General features: G+C 41.2%; 1 protein-coding gene across 4 annotated transcripts; it reads right to left on the reverse strand.

The window, feature by feature from the left end:
* Positions 1–403: 403 nt before the first annotated feature.
* Positions 404–20,088, reverse strand: MRPS10 (mitochondrial ribosomal protein S10). Of its 4 annotated transcripts, none has more exons than XM_060615538.2 (7): positions 19,918–20,088; positions 8,623–8,687; positions 8,457–8,526; positions 6,327–6,463; positions 4,378–4,486; positions 2,582–2,671; positions 404–2,111 (listed from the first exon to the last, which is right to left on the reverse strand). In XM_060615538.2, the coding sequence occupies exons 1-7, from the start codon at positions 20,071–20,073 to the stop codon at positions 2,028–2,030; spliced, it is 711 nt and encodes a 236-aa protein (XP_060471521.1). In that variant the 5' UTR covers positions 20,074–20,088; the 3' UTR covers positions 404–2,027. The 4 variants fall into 4 exon arrangements, with proteins under 4 accessions (XP_060471521.1, XP_060471520.1, XP_060471524.1 ...); XM_060615537.2 differs by having other exon boundaries at positions 8,457–8,529; XM_060615541.2 differs by having other exon boundaries at positions 19,914–20,042.
* Between the last annotated feature and the right edge of the window lie 1,214 nt (positions 20,089–21,302).

The raw sequence follows: 21,302 nt of genomic DNA on the forward strand, positions 1-21,302 counted from the left end.
AAGCCCTTGAATGGGTTTCATCTGTGGAGGTCTACCAATAATTTTAAACAGACCATAACATTATTTTATTTCATATGAAAAGAAAATATACCTCAGATCAGAGATAGCAATGATGAACTCAGGGTTATACCTCAGTAAAAAAAAAAAATAACCTCACTTCCTACGTGCCTTCCGGTTCATTCCATCAGATCCGCTTTTCTCGTTACCTCCCTTCCCCACATGGACAAGTGGTACCTGGGCATTAATTCTCATTTTCAGATTATGCATTTTGCTCAGGAGACCCAACTAAAAAAAAAAAAAAAAATGAATTTCTCAGCTTATCAGGATGAAGAAATCCTCTTGTTTCTATCAGGAAATAGGCTTCAAGTATACCAAATGCTTTTGTCAAAGAAATATCACCAGCTTCTGTTGTGTGTGTAGTTTATTTGTATATTTACCTTAAAACAAGATTTTAATATATAACGTGAAGTGCCAAGTAATCTGGTTTACAGGTTAATTCAGTCTGAAAACAGCTGCACATCTTGAAAGGAACTCACACGGAGAGTCAATGGAAGCCAAGTTTGCATAAATCATCTTATGATACAGTGATTAATACTGTCTGTAAAAAAGTTTAGATGTGGATATGTATTTAAGGAACTTTTTCTTTTAAAGTAAAAATGGGTCACAGATCGCTGCTTTGCAAGATATACCTCTATTATATCGCTGGTTTTACTGACTAGTTCTTAACCCCGAGGTTTACACCTGGGATAAGCATGCTTTAGGCATTTGTGAATGACACAGTCAACAACTGAGCTGTGAGCTGAGTGAGGTCACAGGGCACAGGCTGTAATTCTTTTCATGTTAATGACAGTAATGGAAGTCTGATACATAAGCAGTATGCATTCAAAACATTGACACCTGATAGTAGGTCAGGGAAAAGAGAACAGGGACTCCAGCTTAAGTTTAAGGGAGGAAAAACTGAGGAGTCCTAACTACCCCAAAGATGTGAAGGAAACCGCAAAAGACATGGACCTGCTTCTGCTGTAAAAAAGGAAACGAATCACTCCCTTGGGGATGATACACCAGCAGTTTCAGCACATTGTAGTCCTGCCTCTTTCAGGGTTTTAACTAAGATTTAATTTCATGGAAAAGTAGCCATCTCCAAACAAAAAGAATGCCATTTACCAAAACAAATAGGCCTTATCAGTGTGGGACTTAATAAGAAAAAATATTTATCTGTGCCCTGCATGTTTTTCAAAAGCCATACTTCCATTCAACGTTTGGTATTTACTACAGTGCTGGTTACAGAGCTACCAAAATAAAAGCCTGTTGAATGAATGAATCACGGGATGAAAAAAGTGATGCAGACAGTCATTTCTCGAGAGCTCAAATTCCACTACAGTGCTCCTTCTTGGCAGCCTGGCAAGGGTTTGGGCGACAAGAAGAGTTCAGTGTGTGCCACAAGTGTACGTGATCTGCTGCACAGTACATTCATTTTCAAGAATGTCACGCTTAAATGAGGTGAAATTTGGAGGTCACCACCTCCACACCAGGATTCTCCAGCTTGCACTAGCTAAATTATCAAAAACTGTTTGGCGTTACAATGTTACATTAACCAAATTAACTGAAGGTTCCTTCTAAGTAGCTGAAAAGGAAAAAAATGTGTGTAAGGAGTTATTTCAAACATTCACTTTCAGACAAATGAAGTGACACAAGTTAAAATCAGTGCAAACTGATAACTGAACTGTAACAGAATGACAAAACAGAAACCTGATTCTTTTGGTGCACAGTAGTCAAAGTGGCTTGCTCACATTTGTTAAAATCGGAACTGAAACAATGATGTGTACAAAAGAGTAAGGTGAAGTGGTTTTCACTGTGGTCCAGTGTGTCATTAAAGTTTCACCCCTGCTTTGAGCTGATCAGGGCACGTGGGCTCAACAGAGTGGTCAAGTGCACTCACGGTCGCTCCCACTGGAAGCCTCTATCTCAACATACGTGTTTGAGCCACCCTTGGGTCAAACGCCGGTGCAAGTAGACTGGCTGAGACTTTAGGACCTGCTTTCTGCTTTTTCCTCTGGTACTGTTTCCCAGATTGGCTCCTTGATGTGTTCTGGTAACCGTTCTAGTTTTGTCTAAAAAGAGAAAAACAAAACTATAACATAATGTGGACTTAACCCAACTCTTTAGCCACAAATTGGATGAACTCTGTTCCCTCAAATCCTCTTGCCTTCTTTCTTCCTTTTACCCCTCTCACCTTTTTGTAGGGTTCTGAAACAGAAGGAAACCGGATGGTATACAAAACACTCTCACAAATGGTCGATCTGATCCCCGGTGATCTCCAGGGACACCGCCAATTAACGTAGACCCCGCATCTAGGCAACTGCTAAGCGGGAGGAAGACTCCAGAGGCGGCCCGGGGAGGAGGAAGAGGCTGCGGTGGCGGGATTCCGCTCAGCTGCCACTGCTGCAGAGGGGCAGGGACCCCAGCTCTGCCTCCACACCTGCCACGGGCCATCCCGCTTACTCGGTGGGCTGAGACAGGCCCGCGATGTGGCAAAACAATACAGGCCTTCCTCCATCAGAGGTAGAAATTTAAATCATACCTTTATAACTTCCATGGCAACTCCTTCAGGTAAGTTTCGCTGAATATATTCCAAGTAGACATCCGCTGTACTTCCAGTCAGATGTTCTAACTAAAATGTCAAACATGAAATTGGTTCATGATATGCCGTTAAAGCAGAAATGTTAAGTTTCTGTTTTTAAGTAAAAGCAGTACAGCCTTTTCTTCATGAAATCCTACAAAGAATTCCAATTTAAAAGGAAAAGAGTATATAGATCCTCTGGTTGACTGGAAGGGGGAGTATGGCATAGAACACCTTAAAACCAGGGCTCTATGGAACCCACCCGACAAGCATGATGTTAAAGCAGCATACCTGCATTTGTTTCATTAACATTTACAGTAAAACCTTGGTTTGTGAGCATGATTTGTTCCGGAAACATGCTTGTAATCCAAAGCACTTGTATATCAAAGTGAATTTCCCCATAAGAAATAATGGAAGTTCAGATGATTCGTTCTACCTCAAAAATACTCATATAAAAATAATTACAATACTGTAATAGAATACAAAATAAAGAAAATACAAAATACAAAGAAAAATAAACAAATTCACCTGCACTTACCTTCGAAACCCTTCATGGCTGGTGTGAGGGAGACAAGAGAGAGGAGGGTTATTGTGTAGGACGATTTTCACTATCACTAATGGAATCACTGCTATCTATTGACTCAGTGGAATCTTCTTCTGCATGGGGGCCATTGTATATGTTCAGATGTTGACAACAGAACAGTATTAATAAACTCTTGTCACATACTGTATTTATGTAACTGGCAATCAGGCAGCAGAGGAAAGGGCCTATATGTGCAGGCAGCCTGACAAAGAATGAAGCAAAACATTCCTAAGCTTACTCTTGTATGGAAGAGCAAAGGACTGTCCATAGGTGCTTTGAAGGGACAAAACATACACTAGTGCCAGTTGTGGGCACCTTCCAACGTTCTGAAAAATCACTGATTTCTACCAAACACCGCAGCCTGAGACCAAGCATCTGAGCATGCGAGATGATCACCCACAATCCCAGAGTGAGAGAGTGAGAGTGAGAGAGAAAGAGAGAGAGAGAAGAACCACTGGCTCAGTTGTGATCATGTGATGTTCGGCATCACATACTACTTGTATTGTAAATTTATTAGAAATGTTTGCTCATTTGCAGAACACTCGCACAAGTTACTCGCAATCCAAGGTTTTACTGTATTAATCACTTACTATGTGATGGCAGTATTCTAAGTGCTTTCGATAAATATCTCATTTTATCTTCTCACTAACCTTATGAGATGGGTACCATTATTACTCTCATTCTACAGATGAGAGCACTGAGGTACAGATCACACAACTGGTATGTGCCAGTACTTGGATCTGTCTGATTCCAGAACGCTCACTCTTCTTAACCACAAGACTATGCTGACCCTACTGGATGCACAAAGGAATAACAGATGAATGAAAAACCTTAATGGTGCCCGGCACAGGCATGGAAAACCCAGTTAGCATGTAAAAAGGATCACTAGAAGTATATAAAAACTTAACTAGCATTTTTGAAATGTAAGTAAAATTATTCCAAGGCCATATTATTGTATGAAAATTAGCATAATTTCCATTGCTGAGTTAAAGTATGAACTGCTCTTAAGGATGGTTTATTTGAGTTTGATTTCCTATCATATACCTTCTCTACAACTATCAGTCATGGGCAGACTGAAAGAAGTCAACCCGGTCAACATCAAAGGAAAGTTACAATGTGCTAGTGTGAAATTCCAGGTATTTCAAAAATGCTTGAATGTCTGAAATAAACTCACCTCTAAACATCTGTAAAGTGTTCTCATTTCATACTGAACTCTGTGCTTCTTGAAAATATGCACTGATTTGAGAAGAGTAAATCGTTCTATTTTTCTTGGAGGCTCATGTCTGAAAAATTAATGGGCGAAACAACATGCTTAAGCTAAGTGATGTTAAAACCTGAGTCACTGATATCAAAGCATGATTGCACAATTTTGTAGGTCAGGCTCATACTCAATTACAGGCATTAGCTACCATTTACAGACTTCCATTTGTCAAGAATGTCCTGTGTAACAACCGCTGTCATAAAGCTCAGGCCAAAACAAACACCCCAGACAGCAATGGGAACATTATTCCACAGCCCCAAAAATGAGCCTTGGCATGCAAGGGCACACACATGCACCTGTGGCTTTTACAACCCTGAACTCCCTTTCTGACCAAATATATGAACTGTGAGGAGTAGCAGCCATGTGCTACTGTTTGTGTATTATTTTAGAAAAACCTGCACAAACACTGATAACCACAAAACTAAAGTCTGTTATGGGAAACGTGTGGGTTCCTTCTGTTTTGTTATAAGGCAAGGCTGGCAAAGCCCCAAATGGGCCTTGTTTAGCACCAGGAGCAGGTGATGAGAGAAGAGGGTTGCAGGAATCACCCCTTATCCGCGGTTTTGCTCTCAGCAGTTTCAGTTGCCCGTGGTCAACCGTGGCCCAGAAGCAGATGAGAACTCCTTCTGAGGGAGTCAGGTCAGTAGCAGCCTAACATTACACCATATATCACAGTGCCTACATCATTCCCCTCACTTCCTCTCATCCTGTGGGCAATTATTTTTTAATGTTTATTTATTTTGGGGGGGGGGGAGGGAGAGAGGGAGGGAACGCATGCACGCAAGTGGGGAGAAAATCCCAAGCAGGCTCCATGCTGTCAGTGCAGAGCCTGACATGGGGCTCAATGTCACGGGCCATGAGATCATGACCTAAGCCAATATCAAGAGGTCAACGTTTAACTGACTGAGCCACCCAGGTGCCCTTCATCACGTGGGCATTTTATGGTCTCATCTCATCACAAGGGTGAGTACAGTACAGTAAGAAATTCTGAGAGAGGGAGACAGCACATTCACATAACTTTTATTACAGCATATTGTTGCAACTGTTCTGTTTCATTACTAGTTAATTTCTTACCGTGCCTAATTTGTAAGTTAACTTCCTCACAGGTATATATGTATAGGAGAAAACAGTACATATAGAGTTCAGTGCTATCTGTGGTTTCAGGCATCCACTGGGGGTCTTGGAAGTATCCTAGACAGGTAAGGGGGAGACAACTATAGTTACACTTGACCCGGCAGTGATTTCAAGGCCATATGAAGCTCACCTGACTCCTGCATGAAATTACTGGGTGACTAGTGTTTCTGAAGGCTGGTTTTAAAATAATGGCTATATTAGACAAAGACCATCAAACCCAAAGAGTCTAAAAAGATTGCTTGTTTACCTAATCCACCTCCCTGCCCCATGGAGGGCCCAGACATGAGGGCTTCTTGGGTCTCCTATGTCTATGCAATTGCTAAAGAAAGGATTTCCTCTATTTTTCTTGTTCACTCATTCTAATACTTAAAAATTCTAGTAGATAGGAATCCTGATAATATGACAAACCTAAGCTCTATCTACCATGAGGTTCTATGCTGTTTTAAGAGCTTAGACCTGGGGCGCCTGGGTGGCTTGGTCAGTTGAGCGTCTGACTTTGGCTCAGGTCATGATCTCACAGTTTGTGAGTCTGAGCCCCACATCGGGCTCACTGCCGTCAGCACGAAGCCCACCTCGGATGCTCTATCCTCCCCCCGCCCCTCCCCAACACGCTCAAAAAAAAAAAAAAAAAAAAAAAAGAGCTCACACCTAGTTGGGGTGAGCACCATTTTCCTGGTTGATCATGTTACAGCAGCTAAAAGGTCAGATTAGGAAAGATAAATACTTACACTTTAATAGAGATACCAAGTTCTTTAGCAGCAAGCACGGCAAAATATTCGTAACTGTCCAATACGGCTTTATCATGGCCTTTTACTAAAACTGACAGGCGCTTATATAATGTATCTGGTTCATCAGAAATGGTTATCTAAAATTTTCAAATCAAGAAGAAAAGTTTCAGTTGTGGTTCCTCCAATATTTATAACTGGAAAATTTAACATATTATCCTCAATTGAACACTTTCAGAGTTTACTAATAAATGGGGAGAAAAATGCTGAGCAACATCTTAATACTGTTAGCCTAAGTAGCTAGATACTAACACATTCAGATCTCCACAATGACGCTTACAATCTGTTAAAATATACTTTAAATCAAAAGGACTTCCAAGCAACCTACAAAATCACTAATGAGACCTTCTAACTTAATATTTATTGGGCCCCAAATACACCATGGGAAAGGATTCTGGGGTCTGTTAACCAAGTAGCCTGGTTAGAAGGGCAGAAGACTTGGATTGAGAATTAAACTCTGCTTCTTATAGCTGAATGACAACAGGCAAGTCATACCATCTCACCATATTTCAGTTTCCTTATGCATAAAACGGAAGAATACCCATGCTAGAGCTCACAGCACCACTCACGGCATTTCTGTAGGGCGCTAACATGTAAACACAGATTAAAGTGCTTATAAGTCATAAAACGTTGTTTTACAAAGGCAAGCTATTGCTATTTATATTTTTATTAGTTTTATTCATGTATGTTTTGCCTACCCTAATAGAAAAATTACTCATTTCTAATTAAAATGTTATGGCACTGACTGTACATTTAACTTGTACCTCTTCCACTCTAATGCTTAAAGATTTTAGGAATAATGGGTTTGACATTTCTGACTTTCCTCCAAGGGGTGAATTACCTTCACCTTCATCCATCCATTAGACCAGTAATTTATCTTACTAATCCAATGATTCAGGGTTAAATTACTTTGCTCCTCAAAGGAAATCTACTTACTAACCAGGAAGCAAGCTAGACATTTACTCTCAATTATCCCCAAGGTTAGGTAGGGTTGCTGGAAAGAACAGAGTACACGGATATTCTACACCATAACCTAGGGCACAAGGGAGAGGGAATATAGCCCTAAGAGGTGTTTCTGATTGGTCCTCAGAGGGTTTTAAAGAGAGTTTGAATCTGTCGTGATATAAAAAAATCAAGAGATTTTGAATAAAAATTTGGATTTCAGTTTAGCTTGGAAAATTTGAGACCATGTGACATCACTAGGTCTGATTTCCCACGTGGCAACAAGTGGCTAGAGTAAGTAGCAGCTGTCTCGCTTATAAAGGGCATAGCCTGCCACCGTGCCCACCCTGCCACCTTTCCTTACAGGCCTGGCACAGGCAAACATCTGACTTGGAGACCCAGAGTTTATAGGTGTCGCCATGGAAATATACCCAGTATTTATTCAGTGAAAGAAAAATCAAAAGAGCAGTACATTATGTAGAACACAATTTCATTTTGGTGTGCATGTGCACAGACAAGATGATTACATACAGACAAATGTCTAGAAGGATTCATGACAAACCGTTAAAGGGGATTATTTGTGAGGGGTGGAAATGAAAGGTTTCAGAATTTGTAAGGATTTTTTAAACCACAAATTTACACAAAAACTGGGCTCACAGAATCATGATTTTTACTTAAAGGAAAAAAGGTTACACAGCTACTTCTAGATTTTCTTTACTGTGGTAATGTGCTTTCTCACTGTGAACAATAAAGGATTGTCCAGGCCCAGGTTCAATGTCTTAACATGAAAACAAAGACCTGAAAGCTAAAAGAGAAAAAAATTTCCCTAATGTAATAACAAGTATTCTGCATCATTAATTATGACAACCCTTCACATTATGCTGAGCTAAAGCAAACGACTGCTTATTCCCACAGTTATTTGGGGTAAATAATTGATTCCCTGATTCTCTGAAACATAATATGAGCAGCCAGGGACATTACAGAGTACTTTACTCAGGCACACCGTGCAATTGCCAGTATTCGAAAACAAAGTATTTTTACTCTAAAGTGCTCGGGAAACAGCCCCAAAGGAAATAATGAGGAAAATTTATTGCTAATATAGCTCCTTACCAAGAAACAGAGAGTACATACCGTGGGCTTGGTCAAATCCTTGGGAATATCAACGTGTAGGTTTGAAAACTGCACCCACTTCATACTGGTACTGCTATGTGTGGAAACAAAGAGAAACCTAAGTAAAACAGCACAAAAGCCCATTTCCTTATTCGATTTAGCAAACCCAATTATATTATATACTTACAGGAGAAAGCCACCATTTCTGGCTGTACTGCTCTTAGAACCGTTTACAGAAAAACTCCTTGAACCCTAAAAATGAGGAGCATGTTTCAGAATTAAAGTCAGTATTCAAATCATTCATAGTTTCCACTAAAAAAATCAAAAGGTGTACAATGCTTCAAATAATGGGCTATCTCATTATTTCAAATGAAGACACTGAGGTAACTAAAATGCCAGATTAGATTTCATTTTAAAACAAGAGAACAACGACAGAGTGCATAATCAAAAAAGACTCTCAAAATAGTAGAGAATTTGTGTCTTTTAAAGCTCAGGAGTAAGAACTTTTTCAAACAAGGAATTCTTGGGGTGCCTGGGTGGCTCAGCTGGTTAAGCGTCTGACTCTTGATTTCAGCTCAGGCAATGATCTCATGGTTCGTGGGTTCGAGCCTTGTGTCGGGCTCTATAGTGACAGTCCAGAGTCTGCTTGGGATTCACTCTTCCTCTCTTTCTGCTCCTGTTTGCGCTCTCTCTCAAATATTTTAAAAAAAAAAAAGCAATTCTCTTTCTCTCTCATACACACACGCAATTCTCACATTAAAAGAACACCTATGACTTAAATATGTGAAAAGAAAAAAAAGGGGCCCCTGGCTGGCTCAGTCGGTTGAGTGTCTGACTTTGGCTCAGGTCATGATCTCACAGTTCATGGGTTTGAGCCCTATGTTGGGCTCTGTGCTGCCAGCTCAGAGCCTGGAACCTGCTTTGGATTCTGTGTCTGCCTGTCTCTCTGCCCCTCTCCTGCTCATGCTCTGTCTCTCTCTCTCTCTCTCTCAAAAATAAACATTAAAAATAAATAAATAAATAAATAAATAAATAAATAAATAAATAAATAAAATAAAATATGTGGACATCAAGGAAAAAAAAATGTGACTTCATTCTTCCATTGGTTTTTATAGATTAAATGTACTTCAATATAATATTTATTTTGCCTGAATATTTCTGAGCAATAAGTCTCTTTATAATCAAGAGCTGGACAGTAATTCTAAAGTAGCCTTCTTTTGAAGCTTTCCTACATCTTTTCTAGCATATGTATTTCTTGGCTTGGCTGGGTTAGCTTAGTTTATAAATAAATCGAAATGCACAGTGAAACTGACACCCATCTTCTACCACTGCTGTACTTCATACTCCCAACAATCCAGCATTTCCAAATCCTTTACTGTCAGCTCCCCCTAGTGGACAAAACTTCTAGTTTTAGGAGACCTATGGTACTATTATATATGCAATTTGCCTTCTATTTTCCGCTTAAGCTATCTTGAGATTTAAAAATGTAACTTGAGAAAGGAGAATTACAGTAAGATCCCTAAAAATACTTAGAAGATGAAAATGACACTTTAGTACAAGTAAAACTTAAACCAACTGAGGGTTACCTAAGTATGTTTTAAAAGCCTATTCTTAGCTTATTGTCCTGTCCTCCCTCTGTACCCAAGATGGACACAAACCAAAACCTTCATATTCGCCCTTGGATGAAGGGAGAAAAACAAAAAGATAGGAAATCAGGCACAATACAAGGCAGCTGGAAGTGAGTGCCATTCCCCACACACAATCACAGAGGAAATCCCCTCCCTGCATGTACACCAGAGACCCCACAATCCAGTTGTGCAAAAGGACCACAGGTCTAAGGAACAGGACACTTCCCAGTCATATTCTCCCAGTATAAACCTCTTCTTTTAAAAGCTGGAGCCTAAAGTGCTGTTATATCCACAAATCAACCTTAAGAAGTTCTTAAGATTTTTGTTTTGTTTTGTTTTTTTAAGGGACAGAACCGAGTCTGAGTGTGCATTGTATTAGTAGTTCAAAGTTTCAACTTCTTCCACCATCTAACTTTTCTTTCTTTCTTTCTTTTTTTTTTTTTTAACATTTATTTTTGAGACAGAGAGATAGAGAGCATGAACAGGGGAGGGTAAGAGAAAGAGGGAGACACAGAATCTGAAACAGGCTCCAGGCTCTGAGCTGTCAGCACAGAGCCCGATGAGGGGCTCGAACCCACGGACCGCGAGATCATGACCTGAGCTGAAGTCGGAGGCTTAACTGACTGAGCCACCCAGGCGCCCCTAACTTTTCCTTTTTTAAAAGTATATTCTTATTTTTGAGAGAGACAGCATGAGAGGGGGAGGGGCAGAGAGAGAGAGGGAGAGAGAGAATCCGAAGGAGGCTCTGCACTGTCAGCACAGGGCCCGATGTGGAGCTTGAACTCACAAAACCGGGAGATCATGACCTGAGCTGAAACCAAGAGTTGGCCGCTTAACTGACTGAGCCATCTAGGCACCCCCACCATCTGACTTTAAGAACAATGGTTCTCCAAGTGTGGTCTGAGGACTTGAGGGGTCCAAGAGATTAAAACTATTTTCCTAATAATAGCCGTTATTTGCAACTTTTCCACTCTCACTCTCAACCGTGTACAGTGAGGTTTTCTAGAAGCTGCATGCTGAGTGATATAGCAAGACTGCAAAACAAACATGAGAATCCAGCTGCCCTCCATGAAGCCAGACATTAAAAGAATGTGAAAATGAATAAAGGGAAACCTCATGAAGCAGGGAGGTTAGAAGGGGGAGCCATACCACTCAATGTCAATTATGGAAAGAATTGTCAATTACAGGCCCCAACACGAAAAGATGTTCACTGAATCTTCTATAAGAAATTGACTACCTCTGTGACTCAGCCTATGAAAAACTATCTGCTTATCTCCACTGGACCTTCATTCAAAGCACTTCCCAACTTCTTCCTTTTCCTCCATAAAATGTTTCTCTCCTTTGTTTATGGGACTTGCATACGGTTTGCCATAGCTTGCATGTCCCAAACTGTATTTCTTTGTCATTCCCAAATAAACCAATTTCTACTGGTAAAATAACTTTTATTTTTAAGGTTAACATTATTTGGTGATCAGAAGTGGGATCCAAAAATGAACCCCAACAGCTTTGAGGCTGGTGAGCAAACAGGTGCCAGGGCCCACAGAGGCAATTAAGCTCACTGCTTTCTTGCCATTCCTGGTGTTGGAGGCTAAGTTTCTCCTGCACTTCGAGATCTATTCTCTTTGTGCTTTGAGCTCTCCAGTCTTTATTTGGGATCTGTTTTAAGGTTTTGTCCTTTCAGAGTACTTGCCTGACCTTTGGTCTGACTCCCTTCTGGAACCAGACAGTTCCTGTTGGAACTGTGCCCTGTTTGGAACTGTGTTAGTTTTGGTCCACCTCCTTTCCAGAACTGGGCTGTTCCCACTGGTTCTGTGCTGACCTTTGGTCAGATTCCTTTGGAACCAGGATGTTCCTGTTGAAACTGTGCTGTTTAGGAATTTTTCTCTTTTTGCTCTAGAGAAACCTCTAAGAAACAGGACCCCGGTCATCAAAATGCTTTAAGGGCAGCACTCCTTCTGGGACCTTGGTTTTATGTTTAAAAACTGTGGTTCCTTCTCATGCCCATTTCTAACTAAATGGACTGACTTAATCGAAAGTAATTTAGAACTTCAATTGGCCATTATGGGGAAGTTTTGATCTCCCCAAACTTACTTTTCTCAAAACCAAACCGGACAGCCATGTCTCTAAACTTGTCAAACTTGAATGGGATGCCTGTCCTTTTTTTTTTTTAATTTAATTTTTTATTTTTAAAAATTTACATCCAAACTAGTTAGCATAAAGTGCAACAATGATTTCAGGAGTAGATTCCTTAGTGCCCCTTACCCATTTAGCCCATCCCCTCTCCCACAAACCCTCCCGTAACCCTGTTTGTTCTCCATATTTATGAGTCTCTTCTGTTTCGTCCTCCTCCCTGTTTTTATATTCTTTTTGTTTCCCTTCCCTTATGTTCATCTGTTTTGTCTCCTAAAGTCCTCATATGAGTGAAGTCATATGATTTTTGTCTTTCTCTGACTAATTTCACTTAGCATCATACCCTCCAGTTCCATCCACATAGTTGCAAATGGCAAGATTTCATTCTTTTTGATTGTTGAGTAATACTCCATTGTATATATATACCACATCTTCTTAATCCATTCATCCATCGGTGGACATTTGGGCTCTTTCCATACTTTGGCTATTGTCGATAGTGCTGCTATAAACATGGGGGCACGTGTGTCCCTTCGAAACAGCACACCTGTATCCCGTGGGTAAATACCTAGTAGTGCAATTGCTGGGTTGTAGGGTAGTTCTATTTTTAGTTTTTTGAGGAACCTCCATACTGTTTTCCAGAGTGGCTGCACCAGCTTGCATTCCCATGGGATGCCTGGGATGGATGTCTTAAAGCTTCCAAACATTACCAATTAATCTAAAACTGGTTCTCTGCAAAATATAGTTTCTAGACTGAGACAAAGATGGAAAGGCTTCTGAGGCCCCCAGGATTGTAGCAGCCACCTATGCTCAAGCCCCACCTGTGGTGACATCGTCCTCCTTCCCTCCTGTTGGCTTCCATCCCCTCTACACCCTCAGTTTCCCCACTTTAATTTTCTCACCAAACTTCCCTTTTCATCCAAACCTCTCCCTGCTCCCTCCCTGAACCCACTAAAATTTGCTCCTTTAAAGTTAAATCTTCTGAGGTTCCAAATAACCCCCAAATTTCTTATATTCCCTGGAGTAATGCTGAATTGCGAGCCATAGTTAAAAAGAGTTTCCCTGTAATGACTGAGAACCCCCATAAGTTTGCTGAAGCATTTCCCATAGTTTTGCAAACTTGCCAACCCAGTTTCTCAGATTTTTTAGCAATTAGTCCACATTCATGTTGGAGAAGGCCAGACCAGACACTGGCTGTAAGTAGCCCAATGGGAACATCTTGAAAAGAGTTTAGAGAAACAGACCCCTGATTTTTGGCAAGATGCTAGAACATTCCCTGCAAATCTCCACTGAGCAATTACAGTAGACTTTTCCTAAGCCTGCTGATTGGAACAAAATTCAGTCTTGCACACAAAAGCCTGATGAACCTATTCATGACTATTAAAATTGATTTCAGATTGTTTTCAAAGAAAATTCTGGTCTTCCTTTTGATGTTGAATCCATTGGGGTAGCATTTAACTATGTTTCTTAACGGGATGAACTGGGCTAACTCTTTTTTTAGTTAAAAGGACCATGATGGAATGGGAAACTGTGCCCGCTCCTGATTAGTTGGTTTGGCAAACCAGCTTGCTAGTACCTTAGGGGAATCACCTAAAAGAAAGACCACTAAAATGCTTAATTTTTCATTCTAACAAATGAAGGCCCTTAAACAAAACGAAAAACTTCCTAGTTTCTGCTATTGTTGCAAAGAGTCAGAACACAGGAAAAAAAGATTGTTACCATCTTGCCTTCAGTCCTCTATAGCCAGCCTTTCCAATGTCCTCCTCATTCCCAAGACAGGGCTCCAGGAAACCAAAGGAGTTCTTCCCAAACCTCCCTCTTACTTGGCTAAGGGAAACCACTGTTCAGATCAGGAACAAATCCTTCTCTTTCCTTATTGACACAAGAACTACACGCTTGGTGCGTGACCCCAGTGCTATAAAGCAGCCCCTGCTTGGAATACTAAAACAGTTCAAACACTGGGGTCTCTAATAAACTTTACCAGTTTCCTGTCTCTGACCCTGTTCTCTTTAGTCTAGGCCCTTTGGGAGACACACACCCTTTTCTCCTTAGTTCCTCTGCTCCTACAGATTGCAGAGATTTTTCAGAAATACATCATGCTGGAATTTCTTTCTCCCAAAAAGAGGGAAATAATTCTAGAATTTGACAGTAGGACTCAAGATAGCCAACCAGGGAGATTAAATGACCTTCTGACGTCTTTTATTTGCTCCATGTCTGACAGCACTACAGCTGCATCTGGGGACACTGTCCCTACTGGGTCAAATCCTCTTTCTGGGCAAAATCTTCATCTGATTGGCAGAATCCACGGGTATACTTTCCATCTAGATTCAACAGCTCCTTCAAAACCTCTCCCCAGAATGAATGAATACTCTATAAATAAAGAAGCCCTGCAAGGCATCAAGCTGGTAACAGAAGGTTACAAAGCTCAGGGCCTCATTATCCCCTGTACTAGTCCTAGTAATTCGCCTATTTTACCTGTGAGAAAACTCAATGGCCAAGGATGGAGGTTTATCCAGGACCTCTGAGCAATACGTTGCTATCCCTCGGCACCCTGTTGTTCCTAACCCCCATATGTTACTGACATCCATTCCCACTGAAAGCAAATTTGTCACTGTAATTGATCTATGTAGTGTAAAAATAGCCAGTATCTTTTTGCTTTCACTTGGGAAGGATGGAAGGACCCCTGGACAATAATGCCCCAGAGCAGCACAGAGAGTCCTTACTTTTTACAAACCTTAAAAACAGATGTGGATGATAAAAAACTTTCTATAGGCTCTACTTTGTTAGAATCTGTAGATAATTTGCTTTTCTGCTGCCCTTCTCAAATCCTTTCTCAGTAAGACAGCACCTATCTGTTAAAGCTTTTGGCATTAAAAGGACATCAAGTCTCTGGAGAAAAACTGCAGTTTGCTCAAACTCTGGTTCAATACTTAGAGCACCTGACCTCAGAATGAGGACCAGATCTGGATCCAGGTAGGCTTTGTGCCATCCTGAACTTCCTCAAACCTAAAACGAAGTGCCAATTACGAGGTTTTCTTGGACTGGCTGGCTACTGTCGAATTTGGATTTGAAACTTCTTTCATGGCTCAATCTCTATATGATTTACTGAAGAATAAAAAGAAATGGCCAACCTAATTCTATTATTTGGAAAAATCGAGAAGACATAGCTTTGGGGACTTTAAAGAAAAGCCTAATAAAGCCCACAGCCCAGATGTCCTAATTACCAACTTCCCTCGTTGCATGTGAGGAGGGAGGGAACACCCTTGGAGTACTCACCCTAAAACATGGGGACCATCATGGACCCATGGTGTATTGTAGCCAACAACCAGACCCTGTGGCACGGGGATATTCCCCTAGCCTCTGCATTCCTAACCATTCCTGCCACTGCACTGAAGCCCTCTGAAGAAATAATCACGGAATCCCCTTTAACTATCCTTTAATTCTGGCTAAGGGTAAAGCTGCAAACATTTATAACAGTCAATATGCCTTTGGGGTAGCTCATGATTTTGGAATGTTAGGAAATAGTCAAGAAGTTTCCAATGGGGATAAAATTGAAAACATCTATATCCAAAATTTATTCGATACTATGCTTTGGCTGACTGCACTGGCTGTTACTAAGGTTCCCAAGCATTCCAGACTCAACTCCCTGGGTACCAAAAGGAAACCGCCTTGCTATTATTTCCACCAAAAGAGCTGCTTTCAAGGAAATCAATAGCCAGACTCTGTAATGGTCCAAAGGGATGTTCCTCCAAATAATAATTTGGAAAAACTAACCAGAGATACCCAACAATTGGCCCCAGAGAGGAAAAAACAATATTGGAAATCGAGTAATTGTTGGCTCAATAAAGAGAACTGTGGTTTGGACCAAATAACAATCGGGCCTTACCAGAAATTTTAACATCCCCATGACTTACCATTATACATGTCTACTGACAAAATGACAGTGTCATGAGCCCATATTCATGGGGAAATATTACTAAGGCTGTAAACAGTGTCTATCCCGCTCATCCCACCTGTCCAAAGTATAATGCAAAGAAATCGGTTTGCACAAATTTCATATAGCTCCCCCATCTTGCGGATATAAATATATTTTAGTCATGGTCTGTATGTTTCTCACTGAACTAAAGCTTTCCCTTATACACAGGTTACTGTTTCTTCTGTTGCTAAACTTCTGTTAGAAAAGATTATTCCTACCCGGGGAACCCCTCTTGAACTTCATAGTGACTGGGGAACCCATGTTACCAGTCAGGTGCTTTGACAAGTCTGTGCTGTGTGGCTGGTTTTACAACACTTCTATTGTATATATCAACCTTAATCCTCAGGATTAGTCAAACTCACTAATGTCAGGTTAAGAGTAAACTGACAAATTTTGTAGACACCCTCCAAATACCTTGGCTGAAAGCATTGCTGTTGGTCCTTCTCAATCTCAGATCCACCCACTTTGGTACTCAGCCTCTCGCCCTTTGAGCTAGTCACAGAACGCGCAATGCACCTGGCCCTTGCCTCCTTGATCCACAATTGATAAAAGGAGATCTATTTCATACTGTAAAGGTCCAATTACTTCTTTTTTTAAAGTTTATTTACTGGGGGGGGGGGGGGGGGGAGGGGTTGGCAGAGAAGAGGGAGAAGGGGAGAGAGAGAGGAGGAGAGAGAATCGCAAGCAGGCTCCGCACTTTCAGTGCAGAGCCCGACGCGGGGCCTGAACTCAGAACCATGAGATTATGACCTGAGTCGAAATCAAGAGTGGGACACTTAACTGACTGAGCCACCCAGGGGCCCCAAGGCCTAATTATTTCCATTAAAAACAACTATGCTTTGGTAGAGCAATCTCTTCACAGTGCACCTGGGAGACAGACCTTCACATCTTGCAATATGGAGATTTTGTCTACTGGAAAAGATACATCCAGAAAGACTCTCTTTAACCTTGTGGGAAGGACCCTCATCAGCTACTGCTAACCATCCCTTGTGCTGCCAAACTCCAAGGGGCAGAATCCTGGACTCACATGACACATCTAAAGAAAGCGACAACCCCTAACTGGACCTGCACACCGTCTGATGACCTAAAAGTAAAGGCTTCCCAGAACTGAAGCAGATGACATCTGAAGACGCAGCTTTCTCAAGATGTCCAGACCAGGCCTATACATCTTTTCCTCACTATTTACTTCTATTTCTTTTGTGGAAAGAAAATGCCCTTGTCCACCTTTCCCAAAGCCCCGTGAAAGGGGGAAACCTTCTTTTGATGATGGCCTTTTGAAAACAGCCTCATCACGAACCTATGACAAATTAACCTTTCACCTGCTTTTTCTGAAGGGTGAGAGGTTTCAGCATTCACAAGTCTCTTTTTTCCATTTGGACTATTAACTGACTCTGGGATCTTATCCAGATTTATGGCGTGAATTTGCAACCTTACGTGCTGTGTTATTGGATTACATTTGGTTCCAAACAATTCTTTTGAGATACCAATACTGTTTTGAGTTTTGCTACTTTTGCAAAAAGTTCATTAGCTATTGCTTCAGGTTTATAACTACACTGTATTTTCCAAAATGCACCCAGTTAATTCTTTCAGTGTGTTCTTGCAATATTCACTATTTTGTCTTCACGGCCACTTTAAGCAGGGACTTCCAGGAGGCATACATGACTCCATGTTTGCCTCTGTAGGGGGGGAAGTTTCCTCCCCCAAGTCACAATACGTGCCAATAAATATTTTAGTTTGCTACCTTCAGACTTAGGGGACAAGTTTAGAACCACCGTGTAATTTGGAATTGTTACATTACTTCTTTTGTATAATTATTTAAAGTTTTATACTTAGCTTGTCAAGCTTTTGTAAAAATGATGTACCCAATAAAGAGATGATCTCCAATTGGTACAAGCCTGATGTCTTGATAAATGGGAAGTGCCTAAGAGTTCTCCCTGCCACCCCTACTTGTTACTTGAGTCACCTCAGTATGTTTCTTTCTTTCTTTCAATTAAAAAAAAATTTTTTTTAATGTTTATTTATTTTTGAGAGAGACACAGTGCAAGCAGGGGAGGGAAGAGAGAGAGGGAGACAAAGAATCTGAAGCAGGTTCCAGGCTCTGAGCTGTCAGCACAGGGCCCGATGCAGAGCTCAAACCCACGAACCGTGAGATCAGGACCTGAGGCAAAGTCGGATGCTCAACCAACTGAACCACCCAGGTGCCCCAACCTCTCAATATGCTTCCAATCTGTATTTTCTCTCTGACATAAGACATAACAACCAGGAAAAGTCCTTCCTGGCACGGAGGAACAAAACCACTAAATATGGAAACCTGACTCCCAATTAGTAATGCTTTTGGAGAAAGATCTTGATCAAAAGGAGGAAATGTAAAAATAAAAGGAAACCTCACTAGAGTCCAGAGCCTAAAAGGGGGTCCCACATCACTTAACATCAATTACTGGAAGAACTGTCAATTACAGACCTCAAGAGAAGAATCAGAAGTATGATCAATTACAGGCCCCCAAAGGAAAAGATGCATGATAAATCTTCTACAAGAAACTGACTACACTGCAACTCAGCCAAGGAGAAACCATCATCACCCTGAACTCTTGATTTTCTCCAAAGCACTTCCACTCAAAACAGCCCCTCTCAACTTCCTCCTCCTTTCTAAAACAATCCTTTCTTTTATTTGGGGACTTACCTATGGTCTTGCCATACCTTGCCTGTCCCGAATCGCAATTCTGTTATTCCCAAATAAACTCATTTTTGCTGGTAAAATAATATATACTTTTAAGGTTAACAAGAGATTTACAAAAACATAAAACACTGCTACTCTTGTCACTAACTTTGTTTTGAAAAATTTATTTTTCCATAAAATATGTAATGCATTAATTTTTTCTTTTCTTTTTAATTTTTTTTAAGTTTATTTATTCTTGAGAAAGAAGATGCGCGCGAGCGAGGGGCAGAGAGAGAGAGAGAGAGAGAGAGAAAGAAAGAATACTAAGCAAGCTCCGAACAGCGCAGAGCCCCACCCACTGCTCAAACTTAGAAACCCTGAAATGACGGCCTGAGCTGAAATCAAGAGTCAGGCGCTTAATGGACTGAGCCACCCAGGCGCCCCTTCTTGGTCTTACTTCTAAATGAGTAAGCATTTTTAAGACTCCCAGTTTTATTTTCTAAGAAGTTACATATGCAGAGCTAAAACCGACAAAAGCAAAAGCTCTCTCGAGTCCTCAACCAGTTTTAGAGTGTTAAAGGGATACTGAGGCCAAATAACTTGAGAATCACTGCTTACAGTTTTTGCTTTTTCTCCAAAGAAAGGCGCAGAGAACAGCCCATTCCTACCACTTCCGCGACTCTCATCTAATGTCAGAATCAAAGCTATCCCAATTTGGTTCCATGGGAGGGGTCTAAGATCTGGTACCAGTTCAGCCCCTGATTTTTACCAAAGCAAGCCTTCTCTGAGCTTTAGTTTATTTTGCAAACCTGGAAAGAGTGGTGCGGGACATACGCTGTTCAACATTCTTTCCAGCTCTGACATCCTACGATTCTTCTTGTTCCCGTGTTTGCCCTGATTCTTAGACGTTTTATCCCATGAGAGGATTCGAAATAAAACCGGTCCCTTTCCCGCCACCTTCCGGCAAACAATGCGCCAAGGGGCGGAATAAATACCGGGGGAAACTCCAAATGGCCAGAACGACAAGCGGCAACAAGACTTTACAGCTCCTGCCCTGTCAGCTAGCTTAGTACCCCCCACCCGCCAGATACCTGCCAGAGACGCCGGCACACAGACCCAAGCGCCGCTCGCGCCGCCATCTTGCCGTCCCGGGCCCCTAGGACTGCTTCCGGGGCACAGTCGCGTCCTCAGACCATAGAGTTCCGCAAAAGGAGAGAGCGTAGCCTTGCGTTCCGGCACAGGAACAACCATAGAGACGTCATTCCACGTATTTTTGAGGGTGGGACTGAGAGTCTAGCTGGCTTCCCTAGGGTCGGCTGTTTGGCTGACGCTGGGTCTTGGTCACATTGCATCAGCCCCTGTGTAGATAGTTACCGAGTTCCTTCAGTGTTTCCTCTTCAAATCGTGTTTGCTTATGTAGTTCCTGTTTGGTTGGAGGTAACAGAACACAGGCTTTGAAAAATGTATATAGTTAATATATTGGTAGCAGTTATTTCTGGGTAGTGGATTAATGGTTGATTTATTTTCCTATTTCTGTATGTTTCAAAATTTTAACAAAATTTCTATTTCATTAAAAGGAAAAGTACCAGGGGTGCCTAGTTGGCTCAGTGGAGCATGTGACTCTTGATCTTGCGGTTATGAATTTGAGCCCCACTTTTGGTGTAGAGATTACTTAAAAATGAAATCTTAAGAAAAATAAAAAAGGAAATGTACCACTGCACTGAGTCTAGGTCCCATCCCTTTACCTCCTTAAAATAGCCTTGCTGTGTTCCTTAAGCCCACATTCCTTCCCCACAACAAATGACATTTTTGTGACCCAGCCATCCTGTACATCACCATCCTCCCAGTCTTCCTGTCTTCATTTCCTTGTGTTACTGTAGCATTTCAGAATTTACAATTGCTGCTGTTATCCAGTACCAGAAACCAAAAAGTATTATAGCCAAAAAATGTCGTTATTAATGTCCACCATATTTTAGCTGCAAGTAAAAAGGCTTATAACCTGGGTTTGTTATAATAAAAATTTATTTCATTTGTGCAGTTCTCTAAGCTTTATTCTCCCCAAGTGCTTTCACATAGGCAATTCAGCATAATGGAAAACTCTGGACTTCTAATTGGGAGATCTCGGTTCTCAACCCAGACTTACCACTTTGCTGAGTGACTGGGCTTGCCAGTAACTCAGGCAAGTATCTTGCCCACTCTGAGCCTCAGTTTTCTCATATATCAACTAGAGATGATAAAATAGTTCCCACTTCAAAGAGTTGCTAGGCAGATTAAATGTTTGGTATAATGCCCAGCACATAATGATGCAAGATGAAGGTCATCCACTATTTGTAACATAAAGCTGCTACCTCACCTGCCTTCTAAGATTGTTGAGCAGATTAAAAATAATAAGATCAAGTTTATGAGAACATTTTGCACCGTCTAATTAAAAGTACTGTGCAAAGACATTTCCCCCCACAAGGTATTACTTACTCTACTTT

The sequence above is a fragment of the Panthera onca genome, chromosome B2 (assembly GCF_046562875.1).
Source record: "Panthera onca isolate mPanOnc1 chromosome B2, mPanOnc1 haplotype 2, whole genome shotgun sequence".
Classification (NCBI taxonomy): Eukaryota; Metazoa; Chordata; class Mammalia; order Carnivora; family Felidae; genus Panthera; species Panthera onca.

Bases quoted from the DNA above. Each gene is read 5' to 3' on its own strand.
- MRPS10 (XM_060615537.2), bottom strand. From the start codon at position 20,073: ATGGTTGTTCCTGTGCCGGAACGCAAGGCTACGCTCTCTCCTTTTGCG. The intron at 8,688-19,917 runs GCAGGTATCTGG...CCTCATTTTTAG, and splicing joins TCTGTGTGCCGGCGTCTCTG to GGTTCAAGGAGTTTTTCTGT. The intron at 6,464-8,456 runs GTATGTACTCTC...TGAAAATTTTAG, and splicing joins AGGATTTGACCAAGCCCACG to ATAACCATTTCTGATGAACC.